Source organism: Carassius carassius, chromosome 28, assembly GCF_963082965.1.
Source record: "Carassius carassius chromosome 28, fCarCar2.1, whole genome shotgun sequence".
Taxonomy (NCBI): Eukaryota; Metazoa; Chordata; class Actinopteri; order Cypriniformes; family Cyprinidae; genus Carassius; species Carassius carassius.
In genome coordinates this window covers 4,524,767-4,550,924 of record NC_081782.1, presented here as the reverse complement: position 1 = coordinate 4,550,924, position 26,158 = coordinate 4,524,767, and the positions used below count along the sequence as shown (strand labels likewise).

Sequence of the window (26,158 nt, the reverse complement as noted above, 5' to 3'; positions counted from 1 at the left end):
CGTAATTGAGGAAAATCACTTACCCACAATGCAACAGGGCTGAGGGGGATCAAAGGTAGCCTGTGTATATGTGAAGGTGAACAAACCAGGAGGGGGAGGAGGGTCCATGTTTTCAAATCTACTAATTAGCGGACCCTCTTTTTCCTTGCTAATTTAATTCCCTTCTCTCAAGTCTTTTGATTGTGCTCTCCCCACCAGACCGACACCTCCAAAAGAGAGCGTTAGCATTTCAAAAGTGTATCCAGGCTTTCCCAAATAGAATGGTCACTAGGAAGCTGATCCTGTGAGGAAAGAGAATGAGGTGGAAAGGGAGGGGGATTCAGAGAAGGAATGGCCTTCAACGCCATCTTTCAGATTCCAAAAACACTAGGTTTTAGGTTGTAAAATGAGCCACAGAAAAGCGTACAGCTCATCCAACCCAATAAAGGCTGAGTTGGGATAACTTGAGCCCAAAGTGGGTTCTGCTGAGCACTGCAAAAAATGCCAAAATACGGATGTGTCTCTTTGTACAAGACAAATCCATATAATCACAATCTTTCCAAATAATACATGCTCATGCATTTAGTTTTCACTGTGATGGGTTCCCCGAAAAACCTTTCTTCTTAAAAGAACCTTTCATTACTTAGTGTAAAGAACAATAATTCGAAGAACCCTTTTCCAGTATATTTTGTGCAATTAAAAGTTTCCATGGATGTTAAAGTTTCTTCATGGAACCATCAACGCCAATAAAGAACCTTCATTTTTAAGAATGTATAAAAGCCTACAAGCTAATCCAACAAATGCCCAAATAGAATACTTTTTCATTATTATTATTATTTTGTACAAAATAAATCCATGAATCACAATCTTCCCAAATAATGCATTAATGCATTTACCTTCCGTCCTAAGAAATGTCAAAAATCTCTGATTTTACACTTTCACACTTTTTGTTTCAAGTTCCCCAAATAACCTTCCATTGAACCGTTCTTAAAAGAAACATTCTTTCCTTATGGTTCCCTAAGGAACCATAGATGCCAATAAAGAACCATTATTTTTTAATAATGTAGACAAAATGTGAGATGTAAAAGTGGCAGAAAAGCAGCTCTTTGCTGTTTATGTTTTTGGACAGAGCTCAGTCTGCTTTTTTACTCCCTGGGGAAGCTATTGTGGACCCCGAGTTCTTCATGGAAAGCCCCTCCCCTTTCTCTGGGCCTAACAATTACCCCGTTGAGACGACACAATGCATGAACCCCGTGTCAGCCCCCACTGGGCTTTTCTGCGTGTCGGCTTGCTTTATCTGTCAAAGGCAATGCACTAACCGACAACAAAAAGGCAAGTCTTAAAAACAGTCAAAATAAGTGGGGGGGGGGGGCAGTGACAGCATTAGGTTAGTGTTAGAAAAGCTGGGGAAAAAATGTGCAGTGTTGTGCAGTAATGCACTTGAGTGGTTTTGGAACATTTAGAATGCAAACCCAATGTTCACATGTGTTTGAAAAGTTTTACATGCAAAGTTCAGATGATCTGAAAGAAAAATTTGAGGGATCAAATGTGATTACCATGATCAATTTTACATTCACATGCAATTTGTGTTTGACATGTAAACCCAGTGTTTCACATGTGATGCAAATGTCAAGAAAATGTAAAATCTTTAAACATACATTAAATGTAGATTAAGTTCACAACATGAAATCCACATTAATCTGCTTAAAATCCCACTAGAAAAGCCTTAAAAATAGTGCAATATTGCCCATATTTCATTTGATTTACAGATAAACAAACATTGAGTCAAGATGACACAGATTTTTCGGTCTAATCACAACCGTATGTTCCAGTTCCACTCAGTTTCATTTTGAATAGATAGCGATCTAAGCCAAGAGCCACCATAAACACTCCTTTTCCCTATAATCTTGGTCTAAAAAGCCTCCTAGACCCATCGAGGCATCAAAAACGCCCCCTTTCCAACCTTTAAACGTCATTCCAGCGTCTCTTACAATCTCACAGCTCATTCCCAGACAGTCCGACGCAGCGAGCACCGCAGCGCATCGCTATTTACCCTTCATCACCACGCTGGCCCTGTGACAGCCCAAGGGGTACGCTTGCATTCCTCAAGGGTTTCAAATACCACAAGAGTGCTGGGAGATATAAACAGGGGGACGCGGTCACAGGAAAGGACGTCCCAAGGGCTTTGAATCAAACCCATGTGAGGCATCAAGTCCCTGTGAAGCGTTTATCATTGGGAGCGCTGCTTCAATAAGTATCGATGTCGAATTAATCTGCTAATTAATCAAATTAAACAGCTCTCACATGCTCATTAAAGGTTAAGAATGAGAACCCAATCGGTAAGTTCGGTTTTAAAAAGAACGGCATGGAGATAGTAAAAAATAAACACAAGGTATGGAACCCTGTCTAGCCATCCCGCCCAGCAAGAGTCTGTATAGATTTGTAAATCCACCATCGCCCCTTAATCCGAAGCACCATGTCATTTAATTCCGCCTAATTAGGCTTAGGCAGACGTTAATTGGGATTTAGGTGAACGTGGCGCACACAGCTCAGTGGACGCTGTCATTTTTCACAGGTGTGTGAGGATCAGGGTAACTAATCCCTTGGCCTGTTCTCAAAGACTACTTCCTGATGGGAAATTGCCACAACTACTGGTGTTTTTTGTCAAAATTGGCTTTCCCCCACCCCCCGATATCGTTATTAGTATTGCTGTAGCTGCTGATGATATTCTTATTACCGTTATTATTGCAAGCGCGACCACGCATGGATTTCATCATCTAGAAATCATTTTATTACACCATATTGTGAATCGTCAGCTTGCAGGTCCTGAGTGGAGAGAGAGAGAGAAGGAGCGCCGGAGACAGAAACATCGCTCACCTGTGAGAACAGTGGTCATTAATTGGCCTACATTGCCTGCTGTGCCCCATCAGACACTGACAATTTATTATCTGCACTTAGGAGACCATCCATCCCATCTTCCACCACGCCACACCGCAGGGGTTAACCTGATGGATTCCTTCGTGCTTTCTTTTTGTTTCTTACTCTCTTTCTCTCTCTCTCTGTTTGGCTGCCTTACATGCATGGACACACCCACTCTGAGGATCAGAGAACATGTGTGGCACTTTGAGAGGATGCAAATACCCTGTGCTTCCTTTGAGAACTACCCATTTAACCTGTCTCACGCAAGCATGTACAGTGTATCTTGTTGAGTTTACAGTCTCTGCTTCCTGGCTCAACCTGTTTGATTGACAATGAAGTGCATGAGAAAAGATGATGAATGGTATGCCTCAACGATTTTTACAAAAAATGCCGGACATGCCTTTTACATTGACATTTGTAAAATAATTCTTCTTTGATCATATTAACTGAAAGAATACATTGAATCTTTTTTTACATATAATGTTTCTGTCACACCAAAAGACCATTTAAAGCAATCTTATTGAAAAATAAATACGCTCACTGAAAAATGTGTAAAACTTAAATGAATTTTTTTTTTTATCAACACCAAGCTTGAAATCTAAATATTCTGTGCAGTCACTGAAATAATATTATCAAACAAGCTGCATGCAAGTTATAAATGCTAGTGAATTTAGGTCTCCCAACTACGACAATTATTATTATTTTTTAATTATAATAATTTTCAAAAAACTTTATCATACTTTTTCATTAATTATTATTACTAATTATATGTAAATATAACAATTGTAAAAACGTTTATATTTATTTTGAAATTTGCTAAAAAATTAAATTCAACAGTGTCTTCAAAGGTAATCTAAAAAAAACAGGGGAAAGGAGCAGGCATCATTTTTTAAATGCTAAATGATGTTTAATTGTTAAGAGTAAATATCTTAAGATGTTAAAATAAAAAAATATATAATAACTTTTATATGCTAGTGACTATAGGACTCAAACTATCATTATTAAAATTGTAAAATTATAATTATTAAAATATATTATAATATTTTGGCATTTATTATAACTAAATTATATATATATATATATATATATATATATATATATATATATATATATAAAATTGTTACAATTTATATTTATTTTTACATTTGCTAAAAAACTACATTCAACAGCAAAGGTAATCTAAGTGTAAAAACAGGGGAAAGGAACATGCATCATTTTTAAAATGTAAATATATTGCCATAATTGGACATTTTGCAAGATTGCATATTGAAACATTCATGCATGAAGTATTGGTAGCATGTTTTTAGACACTTTATATTTCTACAGTCTCAAATTTGTCCTCAACACAAGCCTCTAGTCACGGCCTTAAAATCTCGATTTGCTGTTTTATCAATTAAGGATTGCATCTTTGGGTTAAACGCCGCTGATTTTCGGAGGTCATGGAAGAGCTGGTGAATTCTTGACAGATGACATTCGAGCCTCTAATAGGGACAGTTTGACGTACAGTAATAAAACGGGCTCCTGCGGTGAGACATGAATCAGGGCCACATGACGGATGTGCTCTGTCTTAACTATCATTTCCCAGCCTCACAACAGCCATGAGCTAATCAGCAAGTCCTCACAGGCCTCACTGTACAACAGACAATGATTAGAACAACACCATCATTCATTGTCACAAGCAGAAAACACTGCTCAGTAGCCAGAAATCAACACCAACTTCTCATATGTCAACGCTCTTTGGCAAAAACATCCGGTTCCTCGCTCAATCTACAGTTGGGATTGTCGCCATGTCCTTCAACGGCACTTGAAATCTTCCAGCTGACTGTAAGCACGGTGGTTAAGACTCAAATCACGAACGCTGTTGCTGACTGTGCCAAAACACAAGCCGTCCTTGACACGGTTGTCTTCAGATCTAATGATAGCACATACTTTTACAATGCCTAGCATAATTACAGAGCTCTGTACCTGAACGCAACCGGGAAGAGTTTGTGTTTCTCCATCTCTCAGAGAAGATGAGCTCTACCATGAAGTTCAAACCATGACCCTTGACCTTTCTCCCTGCGGGTGCTTGTTAAAGCGCTACACTGTTTCCTCAAAGCACAGATGCCTCTCAGCAGTGGTGCGGCCCACAGCTAATTCTCAGAGCAACTCCATTGGAATCCAATACAAGCAAGGCACATGGGAAAGGAATCCATGCTTTCCCCCCGAATTAATTTCCTTGGTGAAATACGACTTCATTCGACAATCCTCCTCTCTGTTTCAGCTCGCTGATAGACATGATTTAAGCTGTTTATTTCTGATTACATTAATCAAGCAATCACTTCATCTGTAATCACGAGCAGACGTAAAAAATCTGTAATTTGTTGCCTTATGTTTTATTTATACGGTTGCAGTTGTAAATTAATCTAGTTAATCTCATTCTCACTCTCTTTTCTATCTCTGTATGTAGAATTGCACAACATAATCACAGAAAGTAATCAAATTTTTAAGCTGAAGTGTGTCATTTAGGCACCAAACACAATTCTTTAAATAGGTTTTATCTGCCATTGGGCAGGCAAACAGATAGCCCCACCCAAAACTCATGCTATTGGTTGAACCAGTGATGGATGGCCAAGATGCTCAAGCAAACTGCAATTATTAATTAACTAAGTCGTGGGGAAGTCGTGGCCTAATGGTTAGAGAGTCGGACTTGCAATTGAAAGATTGTGAGTTCGAGTCTTGGGCCGGCAGGAATTGTGGGTGGGGGGAGTGCATGTACAGTGCTCTCTCCACCCTCAATACCACGACTTAGATGCCCTTGAGCAAGGCACTGAACCCCCAACTGCTCCCCGGGCGCTGCAACATAAATGGCTGCCCACTAGGGCTGGGATAAACGATTATTTTTTAAACGATTAATCTAGCGATTATTTTTTCGAAGCATCGATTAATCTAACGATTAATTTTCCCAGACCGATTCGATTTCGATTATCTCCCCATTAATTGACTACTAACAATTTATACATGTTGATTTACATATCTGAATGAAAAAAACATGAATTCCTTAACATTGCAATATATGTTTATTGCTTTTAAAATTACAAAATAAAAGACTGACTAAGAATGCATTACTTTGCACTTGTATAGAGATAGCATTCAATAAAACCTTGAAGCCTTGAAAACACATAGCTTACTGAAACAAGCTTACTGAACACATAGGGCCTAGCTTACTGAAAAAAGTTCTTCTTTCAGATGAAAATAACAACAACTTGCAACTTGATGTCTAGCATTCAATAAAAAAGTTCACCCAAAATACTTGTTTAGAGCAATTGAAAGAATACAGTAACCAATGTAAACTTGAGGGCTTTAAGCTAATACAGAGTGCTTTTCCAAAAAATAAAAATTAACAGTGGGAGCCAGCAGCCTTTCATGGAGAAAAAAAATCTCTGAATGCTCCAAGTGAAACTTTGGCGTTCCGTCCTTTTTCTATCGTGTCTAATGATTTTGGTTTATATTCACGAGGGAGAGAGAGAGAGTGCTCGTGTAGTTTGAAGACTGTGAGTGAAACTGCGCGTGAAACTTTGGTGTTTCGCCCTTTTTCTATATCGTGTTTAATGATTTTGATTAATATGCACGAGGGAGAGAGAGAGCAAGAGGCGCTCGTGTTGTTTGAAGACTGTGAGTGTGCGCGCAGCCGGGGCTCTCTCTCGTATGCGCCCTGTCACTGTCACTCAATAAGGCTTTGACAGCCGCCAAAAAAAAAGATCAATGCAGAAAAACCCCTGGATTGGTTATATACAGTGGACAGAATGTTGATCCGGCCATCGCGTATATTTAGCGCACATAAGGTAAATGTTTTGCAAAAGTTTTTTAGAGAAATAAAAACGGGTCGACGAATCGATGCGCATATTTTGCGTCGACGTATTTTTTGCGTCGACGTCATCGATGACCTCGACGCGTTGTCCCAGCCCTACTGCCCACTGCTCCGGGTGTGTGTTCACAGTGTGTGTGTGTGTTCACTGCTCTGTGTGTGTGCACTTTGGATGGGTTAAATGCAGAGCACAAATTCTGAGTATGGGTCACCATACTTGGCTGAATGTCACGTCACTATAGTCACTATTAATTGAAGGGATACTTCGCCCAAAAAATGAAAATTCTGTTACCAGTTACTCACCCTCAAAACTGTAATTTTATGAGCACAAACAAAAAAATCATGAAGAATGCAACCAAACAATTGCTGGTAGCCATTGACTTCCATTGTTTGGGGGATAAATGGAAGTCAATGGCTAACAGCAACTGTTTTGTTAACAACACTCTTCAAAATATCTTCTTGTGTTCAATGGAAGAAAGAGTTCAAATAGGTTCGGACCAACATTATGATAACATTTTCATTTTGAAGTAAACAATCTCTTTAACACTGCTATTTTCAAGAAATCAACCGAGAAACGTCTCACTTGCTAGTAAATTTCACAAAGAACATTGTGGTATACATGAAATATTGAAATAGAAAGACTGAAATAGAATTTCCTTGTAAAATGTACTCCAATAATCTTTGTTTATTTACAGCTCAGAAAAATCAGTTTTTTGCAGTGCTGTTGTCTCTGCATATAAGCTAAATGACAAGAAAGCATTTTAAAAGTACTTAAAAATGACACACTTGAGTGTGTCTTCCAGGTTTTAACTTGAACACAATTACTTCAGACTCAACGATAATCACAGAGCAAACTGAGGCAATAAAATAAAGCAATCAACGATTTAAGTCATAAACCAGAGTGTCTCTTTAAATCACGGTGTTAAAGCAGCATTGCAAACAGACGCATTCACAGTCAATGGGACCTGCCTGACAGGGAAGTTTCCTCAAAGAAGTAAGCATGCAGTGAGCACAAGGTCTATGCTGACATGACCGAAAACCCAAAGAGAAAGGAATACAGTTAAATCTGTGACAGAGTTACCAGGTTTGCAGATAAAAAAAGGCCCATAGTTTGGTTTAGCAGAGCTTTAGTCAGTTATTTGTGAAGAAAGAGGATCATGGGCAATGTCAACCGGGATTATGCAGGTCTATTACATTCGGCTTAAGGTTTCTGTCAAAATCTCTGCTCGGAGCAGTTCCTCCCGGGCCTGCCAGAGGCTGGAAACTGAAGGAGGGACAGTGATCTCAGATTGAGGTGGTCTAGACACAGCTATGGGATGGTTTAAACCAAGCGGGCGATCAGAATGTTGAATGTAAAAATAATGATGATGTAAACAAAACTTCAAGAGCCAAAGTGAACTTTGCCTAAATGCTTGGTCAAAGCAACAAATGATTTTCTTATTCACAAGAACAAGACAAACAGGTTTAGCATAACTACGAAACACATTAAGGAAGCAAGGCATCCACAATATAAGCTACCTCAACAGTGGTTATTCAGTTTTTTGTTTCTTAACACCTTTAAAAACCAGGCTTGTAACAAGAAGACTTAAAAATACATTTCTACAGGGTTCCAACACTTCCTATCAAAGATTCACACGAGTTTTCCAGTCAAAACCAAGGGAGCGCTGTTTCTAACTAATGCTGACTGAAGTAAAAAAAATTGCATCGGCTTTAGCATATTAACACTGAACCAACACTGCCAGGATAGCACCACAAAGAAAGACAAACCCGTTCTCATTCTTCACTTTTCCCTGCTCAAAAACTTTAAAAGGTAACGAGAATTAGCTAGCAGTTACTCAATGACAGGTTTTAAATGCACAGCAAATAAAAGTTACGCCTCATGCACAGTTATAAGACATGCTACTAATGCTCTCGTATGCTTCACTTTAGTCTGCGGAAACATCGTGATCTTAAAGCAAAGTAAACGTTTTGATTCTTAAGCAAGCATGCCAAGATAATGCCTTTCAGTGAGTACTACTGTTACATTAGCAGAGCATGATAAATGGGGGGATAGTGTTCAAAAATAACTTCCTGATCATTTCGCCAACTAGGTAATGAGCATTTGAAAATGATACAGTAAAGTCACATGTAAAACAGAATCACAAAAACGTGTGCAAAATTAGGCTATATACGCAACTTCTCAGCACAGTATTGAAAGACTCGCAAATGTCAAGCGTTCACCCCATTTCACTGGAACCATATCAAGTGTTTTTTTTTACTTTGCAGAAAGTGCTCGTTCAAAATATATTATTCAACTAAAAGTACGTACCTGTGCAAACGTGTATAAATGCGATAAATAGCACGAATCCAATAACTCTCCCCTTCATTGTTCAAATATTCGCGTTTAGGGAACTGTGTGCAATCCGCAAAAAAAAAAAAAAAAAAGATAACAATAAATCAGAGTTTTGTGTGTTTTTGATCCTTCATATCCAAATGCAATATATATTTTCCAGAATACTCGAGTGTTCCGCAAATTCGCTGATTTCTTTTTTTTTTTTCTTTAAAGGTCTCCGTTAATCTGATAGTAATCCAGTTTATATGTATTCAAACACGCATTCCATGAGTCCAAAATGAATGAAAAGCTCGAAATCAATCGTAAAAAAAAAGTTTATTTTTAAAAGAATAATTCTGCAAGCGCAGAGTTGATCACTTTGTATCCGCTGATCGCATCCCAAAAGATCCCATAGAAAGCCAATGAAAAGAAACGAACTCGAACTCTTTTCCGAAGTTCTAAATGTAATAAGGTCCTCAGCCTAGAAAAGCGACCAGTGTCACATCGTTCAGAAACAATATGAATAAGTCATTTTGAACTCAGAAACTTCAGTTTCCACTGGAACAGCAGAAGCTGATGCTGAAGAATTTGCTGACTGAAGTCCATTGGATGTAGATCACTTCCACTTTTCCATTGCTTTGTAAATTCAAATGTAATTCCAATATTTCCCCTCTACTGTTTTTACATCTTCTTTCAGTTTTTCCCTCAGTGTTTCAATATTTGGATCTATGCATTGAGGTCCGCGTCACTTCGGGCTGAGGGGATTTGAAACAACGGTACTTCATTCAAACAGCATGAATAGTAAACGGCATGGTATGTCCCAGGCTCCCCCTCCGAGGACTGAACAATGGATTGTTCCTAGGGAGAATTAACCTCAGTGTTGCCAGTTCCGCTTATAATCGACATGCTTTTTATGTATCTATTTTTAGAAAGTCTTTTCATAAAACGTGTGCACTTCGCATTTCCCAAATGTGTAAAACGACTAACATTTAGTAACTAATTATAGTAACTTGTATTTGCTTGATTATAAAAATAACAGTGTAATTTAACACATAAAATAAATGAGTTATCTAATATAATGTTTACAAATTTACTTAAAAAAATCACTGTATCAAACTGGGGAGAACAAACACAGAAGGACCCCTTTTGCTTCGATCCATATTAATTCCATACATTAGCCATGTAGGTCATTTTAAATATTATTGTAAAATAATATATTATTGAAAATACACTTTATAAAACTGATTTAAGATGCACTTTAACACAATACAGACCCATTTGGTGTATTTTATGCAAGTTTATGCTACAATAAAGCAGATTAATTAAATCAAGTTATTACATTGTACAGTTTTCCAAAGAGATCTGGCAACACTGTTTAACCTCTTCAGCGCGGCTTCGCCTGTGAAAGAAACGGTTCCCCCAAGGCAAGTGTGTGTTTGATCAAACTTTAATGAATTTACATTTTAAAAGACATTCCCCGCTTTGGTGAAACAGAATAATTTGCTCTTAATTATTTTAAAAGGCGACGCAGTTATGTGGATTTACTGAGTAGTTTATTTGCATATCCATTGGAAAGGATGGATTCAAACGTGTTCGTGTGCGGGTTTGTCTTTATCTACAAAATTGCATTTGTTGAACTCGTAAGCCTCTACTAAGGTTGTGATTTATTATTTTTTTATGTTTTACTTAAGAAAAGATCTTTCGAAGGAGTACCTGTATAGGGATATGTGACTCCACATTCATCTTGCACGCCAGCGCCATGCGTAACCCAACAGCGCCCTCTGCTGGTCTCCACTACACTGCAGCCGATTTCACAGAGAGTTTAGAATACAAAAAAATACAGCTATATGAACATAATTAAGACATATTTTGGGGACTTTTTTTTGTTGTTGTATACCTTAAGTCTAAAATTCCATTATTATTATTATTATTATTATCAATATCTGTTTGCATGTGTTCCTATACCTCATTTTCCTTCACTGGCCCTGCTGCACAAATCTGTTGCAGACACATGCTTTTCTCATCTAAATTCACTTCAGCTCCAGTGAATTCACAAAACAGAATGTAATCAAATAATCCACCACAACAAATATACTAACAAACAGACAAAATGCAATTTGGAGTAAAATCCAAAATCTTTTGCATAGCCAGAAATATTCCTCTGAGCCACATCAGTATGTGCTCAAGCAAAGGGCTAAGGCTAAATCCTAAAATTGTCCCTGAGCTTTTATCTTTTTCATATCTAAAGGACAGTGAAAACCAGAAAGGACTGTGAATGATTACAATTTTAATTGCAACTTAATACAAATTGTAATATATACTGTTGTACCGGTGAAAATTGGACATCTACACATTCTTCATTCTGTGTAGTTTCCACATTTTAGGATAATTATTAAAACTAAATAATAAATGCCATGGGAATTATGTAGCGACAAAAAAATAAACATTTTCTTTTTAGATTATTCACCACAAATACGCTCTCTGTTTCAAGTCACCCATTAGATTCAAAGGTTTTTAACTTCACAATCAAAGATATTAACATTTGAACATCTTTCCCCTGGTAGTATGCCAGAAAAACAGAATAACCCACCCCCCATAAAAAAAAAAGAAAATACTAAACAGGCATAGCTCTAAACTACTAAACAACAGTCCATTCACATTAAGCTTCCCCTAAGATTGTGACTATCTCCATCCTGCCATCAAAGTTTCCTGACCTTCACTAGTCCAGAGTTGTGTCAAACAGTCTAATATACTGGTGGCTATGGCAGTTTAATGCTGAGGAGACAGAAGAGTGCGTCCAACATCTGAGCCAAATTATCCATCCTTCACCTGTCCTCTAAGAACACAGAAGGACAGCCAAACTACAATTCTCCTGTGCCTCTACATCAAACCTCCAGTGTAGCATTTCCAGAACCCACAAAAACTGAAAAAAACTGACCTCACTGATTTAACATATTGTTCATTTGAGTGCTAAACCCTCATCAAAAGAGCTCAACATTTCTTAGCAGCATGAAACAACTTTAAATCAGCATACAAGCATAAAACTCCAGGCATAATTCAGTGCTAATCTAACCCTCATGTCAGACACATGCATTTATTGTGAACTTACTCTGGAAGAGCTGGTAGCATTTATGCGCCTTGCTGTTGTGATGACGAGGAGTCGTGGGGCCGTGATGGGCTCCTAACGAGCTTCCTCGTAGACGCTTACACCAATGGTTTGATGGGTTCCTGAGGCTTGCATGGCGAGGAACTCCTGGAGTTTCTCCATGTTGGACACTCATCATAACGAACATTGCCAAAACAGAAACGACCAGAGTAATGCGCTCCATGGAGTATTTTAAAGAGTATTACAGTATTTTAAAATTTGCTAAATGAAGCTGGTAAATGAATATCTACTTTAACACACCAACTTTCAAAGATCAGATGACCTTCTAGGATCCAAGAGCCATCCAAAAACTCCAGACCTGTTTTTAACCCCAGTCTTCCCTAAAATCAAACGAAACCTCCTCACTCCCTGTCATGGATGGTTTATTTCTTATCTGGTGATGATGGAACTTTTTTAATGAGCCAAGCTCAAACAGAGACACTGTAGATAATGTGGTCAGCGAGGGCCACTCCCCTTTTTTGGATTTCAGTATCTTACACATAATAACCTTTATCCTGTTTGCTCTATTTGATATTCAAAGCAAGGTTTGGTGGATATTCTCTCTATTCTTGTGATGCCTCTGTGTGGGTAAGAGAAAAAGGGGTCCCTTTCGGACTCCATGCTGGGGCGTCTCTTTCAAAGTGGACGGACCCCCCTCATCAACCCTGGGCTGTATCGGTATGGGGGCAAGGGTTTGACACACGCAGCGAGCCGGAGAGAAACACATTCCCTCTCCCCCTGACTAAGACTATTTTATGCCTCCTTTTCAAGCAGCATCACCTAACAAAACAGCAAAGACTAAAACAAAAACATTCTCCAAAAACAATACTCACCATATAGAGAAGAAAAGCTCGCTTTCCAAACATGAAAGAGGAAAATGTCACATTTTTATCTCATCGGGGAGGGAGTAGTGCATCTTGGGATTTCATTCAGGAAAGCCTGGGCAAGATTTAAGGGGTGTTTTGCAGATTTGTTTGCTAGCACTGCAATAACCAGCTTAAACATTTTAAAATAAGTAATTTAGTTATATATTTAGTTAGATCAATCCATGACTGTTAGTGTCATCCTATTTCAATATTATCCTCCAACATTCCTACCAAAAACGTTTTAAATGTTTTCCTTGAGAACAAAATCATGTTTATTTACCTACAAAGTTACAGACTTATTTCAAATTCAATACACTATGCTAATGCTTCCTCTCCAGGTGCTGAAAACAGATAATATGCTCAAAAGGAGAGAATTGAGTTTCCTACCTTTTATAATGACACGTAATAGAATGATTATCTTCTAAAATATTGTAAGATGACTGTGGTTGTCATTTTTAGAGAAAATGTTTTCCTAATCCCATGAAAACTCTTATAATCACCTGTAAAAAAAAAAAAAAAAAAAACGTGGACAAAGGGAAAAAAGATCATCTCAGCGATCATCAAAAAAAAGTTGCCAGGAAGACACAAATCATCTGCAGTGTCACTGTGTTAACCCAGCTATAATGAAAGACAGCAAATCATCTGAGTGAAGTACAGGAATGCAGATCACACAGCTGCCTGTCTGCCATAATGCATACAGAGAAGCTCCATACGGGCACTGACAAATCTGTTTGGACCTCAGATGAGGAGTGAATCCTGTGAGGACGTCACTGAGATTCTGCCCTTAGACCTCTGACAAGAGGCCACATCGGCTGGGAAACACTGTGGGGCGCTAAGTGCTACCCTGTCATTCTCAGAGATTCCTCCAAGCAGAAAACTTCCGTGACTTGTCAGCCTGGCTAAAAAACAACCAAGCTAGATTTGGGCGATCTCTCAGGACATCTTTAGCGCAAGTGTTGTCTCTGGGAAAGAATGTCTCTTGGAAGGCCATCTGGGTTGCAACCAGGATACGGTTCAACTGCAGATTCACGTTAAAATATCACCCAAAAAAAAAAACGCATTTATTCAGTGCTGAGAACTTTTAAAGGAAAAAAAAACTATACAAAGGTGAGGCACAACAGAGCTACACATTTCTTGGGCAAACAATAGAAGGCAAAAATACATCCAACAGGAAAGCACACAAAGAACGGAGGACTAGAATTGCACAAAACAGCAAAAAAAGGACATTCTCCTCATTCATTACAAACCCTGTGTTGTGCTTTCAGAAATGGGGGTGGATGGGTTGGGAGACGAGCTGAACAAATCTGTTTCTGTTTTGTCATTCAGAGAGGCCCTACGTGCAGAACACACTAACAACTAACATTACAAAAAAAAAAAGACAAGACGGCAAAATGAGGGAAATGCAAAAGAACGTGAGAGCTTTGCATTACGCCATAATTGGGAGACACAAAAGCTTGGCTAGCGGGTAAACAGGCTGTTGCATTTCCGCTTGCCTGCGTGGGCTGAATCCCCTTTAGCACCTAGTATCTTTTTTAGAGACAGACACTAGAATCTGACTGAGATATGAAAATGGTGAAGATCGCAAGTAAAACTGCATGGATATTGAATTTATCCATATGAATTTGTGTCTCATCTGTGTATTGGTAAAACAACCGGACTGAACTGGTGGTTTCCCATATGCTGACTGTGAGCCGACATCTAATTTGCACACTGCCATGCATGAGTGCACCAGGAGTAACAGACTGACAGGATCCAGATACATTAACAAAGAAACAATGGTGTTTCGGATGACTATGGGACTTTTCAGCTTGTCCCAATCTCTAACTAGCTTCATCAGAAAGAAGCACGTCACCCTGCTCTTTCCGTATCCTTTATGCAGACTGGAAAGAACAAGATGCATTGTGTTTTCATGCTTAATTGGCTTAATTGGTTTACTGGTTGGAGAGGCTTAAATGAAAGGAGAAGCTGTCTAAGAGAAACCAAGCCAAGTAGTGCCTTTGTCTTTGGCTTCAATGTGCCCTTCACAACGGGGGATTCAACCAATCGGTGCCTTTCAAGCTGTTGGACAAGACCCTCACCAGAAGTCCTGCTGAATTATTAACACAGCCCCGCAAAGCAAGAGCGGGAACAAACCTGGGGAACTTTATACTACACTGCAGCAAGGACAACTGGATATTCTTCAGGGCTGTAGCTATCGAATATTTTAGTAATCGAGTAGCCTATTCTACCAAAAATTCCATCGAATAATTGAGTAATCGGATAAAATGTGTTTTTGCCTAATTAAAGTGCAATATTTATTATGCAAGAGAAAATAAGACTCCTGGGTCTCTTAAAATGAACAACTAAGTTTCCTTTTTTAGAAAAAAGATTTTTTTTTAAATGCATAGAATGCAATGCATTCATCAAAAATAAACATTTAATTATTACCCATTATTTCTCTGTCTGTACTTGTACTGTGAACAATGACAATAAAGTTGACAGATGAATTAAATGCATTTAAGTGCCATTCAGTTGGGCTTTTAAATAAAGCATTTTCTGAGATGCACATTAAACACATAAAACATTAATTTAATTTATATTTTAATTATTGAAATTTAACTTAACTTTTTGGTAAACAAAGGGCATTTACTATTAAAAATAAAACATGGAAGAAATGTTGTGTGATTAAACCTTGATGTGTTTTTTATTTTATTTTTGTACATTCTGCTGAACAAAAGTCTTTAACCAGACTTTTATTTTGACGGGTTGACGTACCTTTACATTTCTGTGTGTGTGATGTGACGGTAGTTTTACTCAAATCAAACGGTCAAATCCTCATGAAGTGACTGTCAGAGCAGTTCTGGAGATGTTGTTCATGTGTTCACATCCTTATTTAGTGAGACGGCAGACGCAGAAATCACCGCGAGCGTCACGCGCGCTTCGTGTATGTAAAATAAACAAAGACGCGCTTCTGCTCCATTCATTAACAGAGACACGCAGAACATGCAGGATTCATATTTAAATAGACTGTTCCGGCTTAATATTTACAGATATTAGTCCATATCGTGATTTGATGTAAGTGCAATGACGTATTTTTTATTAATTCATTCAAAATTTGGCAAATTCCGGGCCATTCCGTGTTAAATTGTAAAATCTGTTTTTATGACTGGATTCCGCGATTCCTTTCTCGTTTTCTGCATCGCGGAAATCATAGGGCCCTAGTTGTGGTATGCCAGCTCTATCTTGCAATGGACACACACCACGACGTTCTCTTTACGTTTGCCCGCGCTCTCAAATCAAAACACTGCTGACTCCTTGCAGAATGCGATTTCGCACGCAGGGCTTGTGTCTCCATCCGCTTTGTGGGTGACGTAAACGCGTTGTGTCACATTAAAAAAAATCATTGCGAAAGAACCTGACGTGAGATTTAAAATAAATTAAAAGAGGCTTTGAGGCAGAGGAATTTGCCTCGATCATTTTTTGTAATCGAGTTACTCGAAGAATCGTTTCAGCCCTAATATTCTTTAATCAAAGCTTGTATGTAACCTGAGTAATGATTAAAACATGACTGTGCAGAAAGCACAAGTGGCACTTTTGCTGATTGTTCCCACATTACTCTTGATACAAACACAGGGTCTTACAAAAAAAGTGGTATTAACGGTCAATCTTTGGGATGAAAGAAGGATGTCATTACACATCAATGCACAAGAGTTGTGCATCTAAAGTTTGGTTTGCCTTTGCAAATGTGTGATACTCGACAGTTGCCTCCATCCATTTTCCAGCTTACAAAAACCCAAGAAACCAAGATGCCGCATTTAAATCAACACCAGAAAATTGAGTCTCAAATGGAGTCTAAAATTTGTTTCTCCAACCGGAGAAACAAATATATTGAAAACCCTGCACTTCAATTTAATTTGATTGATTTAGAAATGCACACCATGCTTCCTTCTGATTTATAGAGAAAGTGATAAATTCTTGAGCATTTACTTTCCAAATCACATTGGCGTACAAAAACATCTGCTACTGTATTTGTAAATTCATATATTTCCCTCAAGTGGATTTATTTGCACCACAAACTGGTGGATTTACATGGCCTAACACCTGGAACTCACATATGAGACGGATCTCTACAGTAATGGCCAAAAAAGTTACTTTTCAACTCACTCTCCTTCCCACATGCTCCAACGTCCAATCTCTCAAACTTCTTACATTCCTTCTCTCACGTCCTCTGCTTTTAAAAGCACTTCCTTCCTCCGACAGAAACACTGCAAGGGTTCTTTCTGTCTCCCTGCTGCCTTCAGCTGCCAAAACACACAGGTTGCAGCGATGAGCACTATAAATATGATGTACAGCTTATGCGGTGCCACTGACCTCACAACACGCGCCGAAGGAGTGCGGGGGAGCAGGTGCCATGCAGATTTATGACACTCAGTGAGAACTTTCACCCTCTGCGTACTCTCATGCCCCAGCAAGCAGAAAGTCCGGCCTGTGATGACTGAACACATTCACTGCTCCATGGCAAAACAGCATGTGGGAGAAATACAGTGTGAATATAAAATGTGCAAATGTTTGGATGCACTTTCACAACTTTGCCTATGGCAACTGGCACTTCTGAAAGAATTCTTAAAGTAGTGTGGTTGAGTTATTCAAGGATTTTTTTGGGTGATTTTTCTGTCGTATTCAAATAAACTGATGGAGGTTGTCTTTCTGTGGAAATTGCATTTTAAATATAGCATTGCTACTGATTGGCTTGTCAGGTGTGCATCAGAATTTTTCTAAGATACATGTCAGCATTTCCAGCAAGAGATATTTATTTATTTTTAAATCTGCAAATCGGGTCTAAACTCATTTGACAGTCATGAGGGGACCATATGGACCCCCAGACTCAACACAAAAATGGAGGCGTTGAACTATCTTTTTCCCTCTCATCTTATTTCCTTCAGGAAAGTGCATACCACTTATGACTCAAGCTTAAAAATGACTGCTTCCTTGGAATTTTGAAAGCCATTTAAACTTGTATACCAAATGGCGCTTAGCTAGCACTTGGCAATGCCGAGACCATTTTTGTATTCCTTCACCCATACTAATCTCAGCTACAATAATAAACAAATTTAAATTCTTTATCCCATGCCAAACATGTTGCAGAATAATGAGAAGCTCAGCACCACCAGCTTCTTATCTCAAACTAGTCCCCTCTTTTCTTTCTCCACAGCACTCCAGTCACTCTTGACAGAATTAGCCTGGTTCAGCATTGAGAGTTTAGCCTGATGGCCCTATTTCCTGGGACATGGGGTGGGTTAAGCTCCAGGATATGTGATGAAAAGAGATTGGATGGGGAAAAACTAATATAAGAAGTGTCCACATCCTCTCCTCTTGTGGAGAAAACCCTCTGGTTGACTGAGGTGGAGGTAATTACATCTCAAGTGGGATCAAACCTAAAGGAAGGACCCGCATTTGCCATGTTTTCCGCACTGGGGAGAAGCAAATGCTTTGTGGGGAATATGCTTTGTGGATAAGCTCCATTGTAAGAGTGCTTGCGTTCCATGAGGGGTGTAAAAATTTAACCCCAAACGTGTGGGAGATTTACATTTGCACGTCCCTGAGGCAGAAAGCATGGGCCCTAATAATACAAGGCAATAGGAAGGCGGTCATACTAATGATTGTGGGGCCTAGGTCAGTACTCTATGCCTGAGCAGGACCCCATAATGAGGATGCACAGGAGACGGGAGTCTCAGACTGTCATGTCCAGACAACCAGGTGCATTTGGAACCACCACAGACAAGTTTAAGAAGCATGTGCAGTATTGTTGCAACAAGATGTATGAAGACTACATCTCACAAACGGATGAAATTCTTTATCATACCACCCAATACATAGCTTTTCATTCTATTTCCAAGATTCAATCTTCGATAAGGGTAAGAGATACAGAAAGCTTTCATGGCATATATTTAAAATGCCAAAGATATCTGGACAAACATTTGCTGTGTTGACCTTAAATTTTCCTTCTTCCCTACTGTCTCTTTTCCAAAGAGTTGGAATAAATAGCATGTCATGCTCTTACAAGAGACCTGTTTGCCTTTTATAAACAGTTATACAAAACAAAGACAATGTGATGCATCTCTGATGCTCATTTTTGAGGCTGAGGGCTTTTGAGGCAGAACTACATGGCAAAACAAAACTATCTACAAAGAGAAAAGATCTGTTGAAAAACCCCTTCAGCTGCCTTGTTGCATACTAGCATGTAGAAACTAAAATAGAACATCCAAAGTGACATTCTACATACACAGAAACATGATGCAAAACTGACTACAAAAAAGGCGAAGCAAAAGAGGGGGTGCGGTACTTTCTAATATTGCAGATATATATATATATATATATATATATATATATATATATATATATATATATATATATATATATAGCAGATAAAATATTTTTAACTATTACTGGTCCAGTATTGAACAAATTACATTTGTAATCAATGTTTTCCATCTTTTTTTTTTCTTTTTGAAAGACAATAATACTTTTTATTCAACAAGTATGTATTAAAAATAAAAGTTTTTTTAACTTTAACTGTTTTCAACTGATAATAATAAGAAAGGTTTCTGCACCAAATCATAATATTGTAATGATTTCTGAAGAATCGTGTGACTCTGAAAACTGAAGAAATGATGCTGAAAATTCTGCATTGCCATCAAAAAAAAAAAAAAAAAAATATATATATATATATATATATATATATATATATATTTTTTTTTTTTTTTTTTTTTATGGCAATGCAGAATGCAGAATATATATGTATATTTCTGTCATTTAAAATTGCAATAGTATTTAATCAAATACATGCCGCTTTGGTTAGCAGTATGAGACTTACAGAGCTACAGTAATATCTAAAAGCTCTGTAAATGTGTATGAATGTTTTAAAAGTAACTGAAGAGTTTGCTATGTTTGCTGACAGCACTTAACATTATAATCTAGCTCTACAACTGCATTATGAATTGGAAAGACTAATTCTATGTAAGAACTGAAAGATATTACAAAACAATTTTTAAAACAGTCAGGCGGGCAAAAAATATCATCTGTACCATATCTCTTTCCTTGTGAGATTGTGAAAAAGAGTGCTCTCTTGAGGCCGTGGTGTCATTTTCTACGCTCTATACCAGCTATTCTCATCTTCCACTGGATCACCCACGTAGCCAAAGCTGCCTTTTCACTTATCGACTAGTTTCTCCAGTGAAGGTCAGAATGTTAGCAAGCTTTCTCCAAACATAACACCACACGCACTGCAGGAGACTCTCTGCTCTCCCTAGAAGGTGAACTCTATTTCCACTTAAGCAAAAAGGGTCAGGGATCTTCTCTCACCAACTGACTCATCTCATCTGAGTGCATTTAATCTGGAAATTGAGGTTCTGGCTGACTACTCCTTCATGTCACAAGCGTCAGAACGTTCTAGGCTTATCTCCCGAAAATAACATAAAAAGGGTGTCCAATTTCCACAGCCTGACATTTGTAAAGAATATAAACAGTTTATGAATGGTAAAACCTTCCTCGATACAGATTCATCGACAGACTTAAGGTAAAGGTTATGCAAAGTCCATGGAAATCCAGGCAGAATAAGAGACTTTGCAGAAGGACCTGCAATGATTGGATCTGAAACAGGTCATATCTCCATAAAAACTTCATGTTATCACCAGGCAACCCCTAATTTATCTAACAAAAATGTCAAAAGCTCATGAAAGAGATGAAAAGAAACCCACGATAAAGAAAACATGTTATTTAAATAAGATATTTGAGAGAAGCCCTTCTAGGGTAAATATAAAACTGTAGTTTAGTTAAGAAATAAGAAGCAGTACCTGTGTAGCCCAGAGAGTTGTCGTCATCGTGTTCTGCAGTGGGGGCCTCTGTGACCCTACTGCTAGTCCCCTCCTGAGTCCCCATGTCTGTTGGAAGTAACACAGACTCTAAGTCCTCGAGCAAAGAGTATTGGGCCACCAACGACATGGTAGCACCCCAGTATCCCTGATACCAACATATGAGCAATACTAAGCTCTGCAGACAGTGACTTTTGAAAGGTCTGCAATTGCAACCTCCAAACTGCATTATCAAGTCAATAAAGCACTTCAAACTTCCCAAAAACAAATATATAGATGCTCCAAGGTTTTATTCAATTTTTAGCCATTAATCCATTGGAGAATCCCAAGAGCGCAATTCCTAAATATGGTGTTTTCCTTCTCTTCACAGTCCTAAAGAGGTGCAGTTAGCTCTGAACGTCTATGTGTATGTCGGAGGAGTGACAATGTGTGCCCTCAGAACTAGGATGACCCAACTGCAAATACACAAAGTCACTGACACACTCTCTATTTAGATCTGTATAGAGTCATTGACTAAACTAATTCCCCAATCAGTGCATGTCGCTTTTCTGGAAGATAAACTGACAGCCCTTCTCTATGCCTGGTTTAGAAAGGGAGGACTGGGCAGGGGGTGTGGTGTGGCAGATGCCCCCCATCATGGTGAAGTGTGGGATAAATCAAACTGGAGCCATGCCCACTTCCATTGTTGGCCACTGACAGGGGGTTAATTTGGGATGAGGGGAGGTGAAGGGGGCTGTTTAATATAAAGAGGGTCAGAATGGGCCAGATGACTGGGAAGCATCCTGTCAGAACCGTCATGGCCGTGAATGAAGATTGGCATCATTTACGGAGATAAAATGGCAGACAGGCAAAACAAAAGGAAGTCATTGGAGAGCACTTAGAGCTCTGGGAAGTGTGACCACTATCTGTCCTTTTGTTCACCCTGTCGCTAAACCTCACTAACAAATGATGCTAATCCCTCAACATTTCAAAGTCATAATTGAGTGCTTGATTTATTTTTTATGACTTGGGCCAGCACTTCTGTTGATGTATTTAATGAAATGACACTTTTAGCCTGCTATATGCTGAGATGGCAGATTCTCAACAAACACCTCGCTGAGTACATTCACGGGATCTCAAGGTCGTGACCATCATGAGACTGTTGGATAGCTTGTGTTGCAAGCATTCAAGCATTCAAAATACAGCATGTTTGCACTTTTAGCAATGTTAAAGGACAGTTCATGGACATTTAACATCGAGCATGCAAACACATAGAACTCACACATTTACTTGAGTCTGTCTGTTTGTGTATAGACACCATATTGACTTCACCATACCATCAGGCTTTTCTGTTCAAACCTCAAAACCCAAGTTCTTAGTAATGCAAATGAATCAATAAATAAGATTTTAATACCATTTCTACAAGCATAGATGAATTTAAAGCTTTTATTCAATATGTAATCTCTACACAGAATTAGCACAACTCGCAGAATTCCAAAGAATTGGAAAAACCAACATCCACAAAATTCTACACGACAACTCCACACAAATTTCAATGCTATGAATATGTTCCATTCTAACATCTATGCAACAAATATTTTGGAAAATAGAAAGCTAAAACATATTTATAAATATATATATATATAATATAATATATATATATAATATAATATATATATATATATATATATATATATATTGTATATCCTGAAGGGGAATCAACATTCTAGTTCCAAAACTGTACTGGCTGCTGTAGAATATGCATTTATTTGGACAGAATATTTCGTGATTCATTAACAGGTGGTGTGTCCAGATGCCCTGGAGGACCCACAAACAAAAACCTGGTGCTCCCTAAGATTCAAATGGCCCTGATCCACACAAACCAATCCAAAACACCCTGCCTCCCCTGATGGCTAATTAAACCAAACCTTATGCGGCTAGCTGACACGTCTACATGGGCACATTAGAAAGATGTTCCCCATGCACCCCAAACCCCGGCTGTCCGCTCATTTTCAGACACACACCCTGCTTTCTCGTTTTCTGGCTTTATTCATTTAAGGAGAAGGTGATGTACTAGCTCAATAACAGTGGACCCAGACAACCCATAAACACAACAACAACAATTGGATTCGTTCATCTTAATGGCTTTAAAAATCAAGGCCATTTGTTGAGTCTGCCATCAGTCGATTAATTATTTTTTAAGGCAGAAGAGGGCAAGGGAATTATAAAGAAAATGAGTTACTGTGTTAATCAGTACACTTTAACACACCTCTTTTTTGATAGCAAATTCTCATTTTCAGTTCAGCTTAAAGCCCTGATTTATGAAAGGGGTTTAATTAAGTCACACAAATGAACTTAGCTGGACACAAATGAATACGTGCAGAGAGAAAGAAATATGTGACCAGTGCAACCAGACTGCAAATTACCAAAGATTATGTTGAACGATTGTGTGGATGGACACAGCTGCTGGTCCGCAGGAAAGTGGAAGGGAACACACACTGAGAACATACTACTTCTGATTATGAATAGATTCAGAATTTAAAAAAAAAAAAAAACTTGTTTAAGGACGTGTTAAGTCATTAAATTAATAATATTGCAGCAATAAACATATCGTCGCTTTCGGGTGGAAACCTCCAATGTCAAAATTGTGTAAATTTCATATTTTTTCACAAATCCATGCTATTGGCCAGTCCCCACGTGGGTATGTTAATTTTACAAATTAATAACCAATCTAGAGTCTTAAAAATAGCTTGAGGGCAAATCTCATAACTCCATTGGACACTTGAACTGTCTGAGAAGTCTCTTAACTCCACCTCTTCTTCACTCCGCGGGAGCTTCGCAGCATGTGTCTCAAGATTGAGAGTCACAACGAATCCTCATCAAGCAGCACGTCCTCTGAGGAACATGTCCTCATAACAATGGTTATTCATGATTCAGTTATATGAATCATATAATAACAGTTTATATATATTATTTATAACAGTTTTATCCCTAAGTAATGGTAGTGCTGAGGTGTCATGTATCGTTTCTGAGGATTTTTCTTTCTGCTAGGTCTAGAATTGGACGGTAGCTACCTTGTTGACTGAAATCTTCCATGGTTTTGTTTCTGACGAGGATAATGAATTTAATGCACAAACATTGCATGCCGTTGACTTAGTTAGCCACTATGCATTGGTTTTGTCATCATGTTTGGTGAGACAGCTAACGTGATTTTCGTAGGGCTTGAAAAAAATCTCGACCACCACTATTTCTGGCGCTCGTCTGAGGATCTGAACTTAGCGCAAGACAATAGGCAAGCTAGCTGGCTTCTTGCCTCATTATCATATGGAAACATGATGTATATTTTAGGGAAACAATCAAAAATTTTATTCATTTTATTTTTTTGCAGCAACCATTTCTGTGTCCTTAGAGGAACTCTGTCAGATGCAGACCACCTGAAGATCAAAGAGCTGAAATTCAAACACCTCCAAGACCTCCAAATCATCCCAAAAGACTTTAACAGATTTTACGACAATTTTCTTCACTAGCTTAACATAGGACGCAGTATTAACACAAGTCAATATTATGGCAATGTTATCTGTGTTACACTACGATATCAGTTATTGATGTATTTCAAATATCTACTTAATAATAGGCTTATTATGCATGTGCATTGAAGTTTTAAGATGTATCTAATATAACACTTGAATTAAATTGGATGTTTTCCACCATTAAATTATTGTTTTTATTATTATTTTACTGACTTTAAGTTCAACTGTAAGGCCTACTTATAGTCTATGCCTCTCTTGGCACTGTGCATGTAAAACACCCCAAGTAGGAAGTTTTTTTATTTATGGGAGAAAAAAAGGCTGTCTACTCTCTTTGGATACAATAACGAGTGAAAATAGTTAGGTTAGATACATGCTTCGGTGCAGAAGGAAGCCCGTGAGCCTCGAAGGTAAATTGGCGAGCAGATTAGGCAAATTTCCGCCTATTAGACATCTTAATCATTTCTCGTCAAAAGGTTCAACGCGATCTGCAATTTTGCGTGCAGATTAAATTCTGCCTATTAGACAGCCTAGTCAGTTTATCGTTTTATTTTGGTTTTGCATCACTCATAGCTCTAACATTTAAAATAGAGTTTAGGAAGATGTATGTAACCACAATCATTTGCTTTTATTAGCTCGTAAAGCCTTGTCTTTTGTCAAAAGGCTCAGCGTGACCGCAGACTTTGATGAACACTGCTGGTGTCCGAACCATTCTTATCAATGACAACGTAAACTCATATCTCCTTGCGCCCAAGTCATAAATCTTGTATCTCCGATAAAACATGATTTTGGGGAAATGTTGTGTTAATGTTGGTACACAACAGTATATGATAGCAATATAAGGTATAATACCAACTTTAACATATTTAACAATATGCGAGGATTCCGCCCGACAGCGACGATATCAGCAACAATCCAACACTGCCTAAAACAACCAAAAATCTATAATTCTACAGATATCTGGTGCAAACTACTCTAATCTGAGAGAGAGAGAGAGAGAGAGAGAGAAAAGAGAGACCACAATTTTTAAAACAATTTGTTTTTACTTCAATTGGTCAAAGTCTTCACCAAACGATTCAGTTAAGAAGCTAGAAAAATATGGATGTATAAAAAATATAAAAATATGGTGTCTCTCATGCAGTTTTTGTACAATTTAAATTACTGAATTTTAGAATTTTAGGAATTTGAAGTTCTTAAGCCTAAAAAACTGAATATAAACTACGATATTACATAAATACAGAATATAAAATATAGAGGTATGTTTATGTACAATTTGAATTTTTGATATGTTAACCTTCAGAAATTAGAATTTGAAGTTCTGAAGCCTAAAAAATCTAGAATATAAGATATAAATAGAGAATATAAAATATAGAGGTGTAAAAAAAAGATAAAAATGTGGTGTCTCTCTTGCAGTTTATGTACAATTTGAATTTCTCACATTTTAAATATCACAATTTTGAATCTGAAGTTCTAAAGGCTAGAAATGTTGTTGTTTAAAAAGGCATAAACATTTCGCAAATGAGCAAACATTTAATTTTAAATAAACTTTGTATATACATTTTATAAAATCTATAAAAATGTATAAAAAAACAATTAAATTTTGTTCAATGTCATTGGTATAGATTTCAAATACAGACCAAAATATGCCCCCAATATATATTTTATGTCTAAAATCCAAATGTGCAAAACTCTAATTTTATTTGATTTTATTTATTTATCTATATTTAAACTGAGC

General features: G+C 37.9%; 1 protein-coding gene across 8 annotated transcripts in view; it reads right to left on the bottom strand.

Moving 5' to 3' along the window:
• Positions 1–26,158, bottom strand: part of LOC132107755 (roundabout homolog 1-like) — a 281,293-nt gene that overhangs the window by 161,787 nt on the left and 93,348 nt on the right. For 5 of the 8 annotated variants that reach the window (XM_059513931.1, XM_059513930.1, XM_059513934.1 and 2 more), the window contains one exon: positions 20,900–20,986. The exons of 2 other annotated variants lie outside the window; for them this stretch is intronic. In XM_059513931.1, coding sequence (XP_059369914.1) covers positions 20,900–20,986 — 87 coding nt within the window. Of the gene's footprint in view, positions 1–9,053; positions 9,855–20,899; positions 20,987–26,158 lie in introns of those variants that run through there. One more of the 8 variants, XM_059513938.1, reaches the window with a different exon arrangement.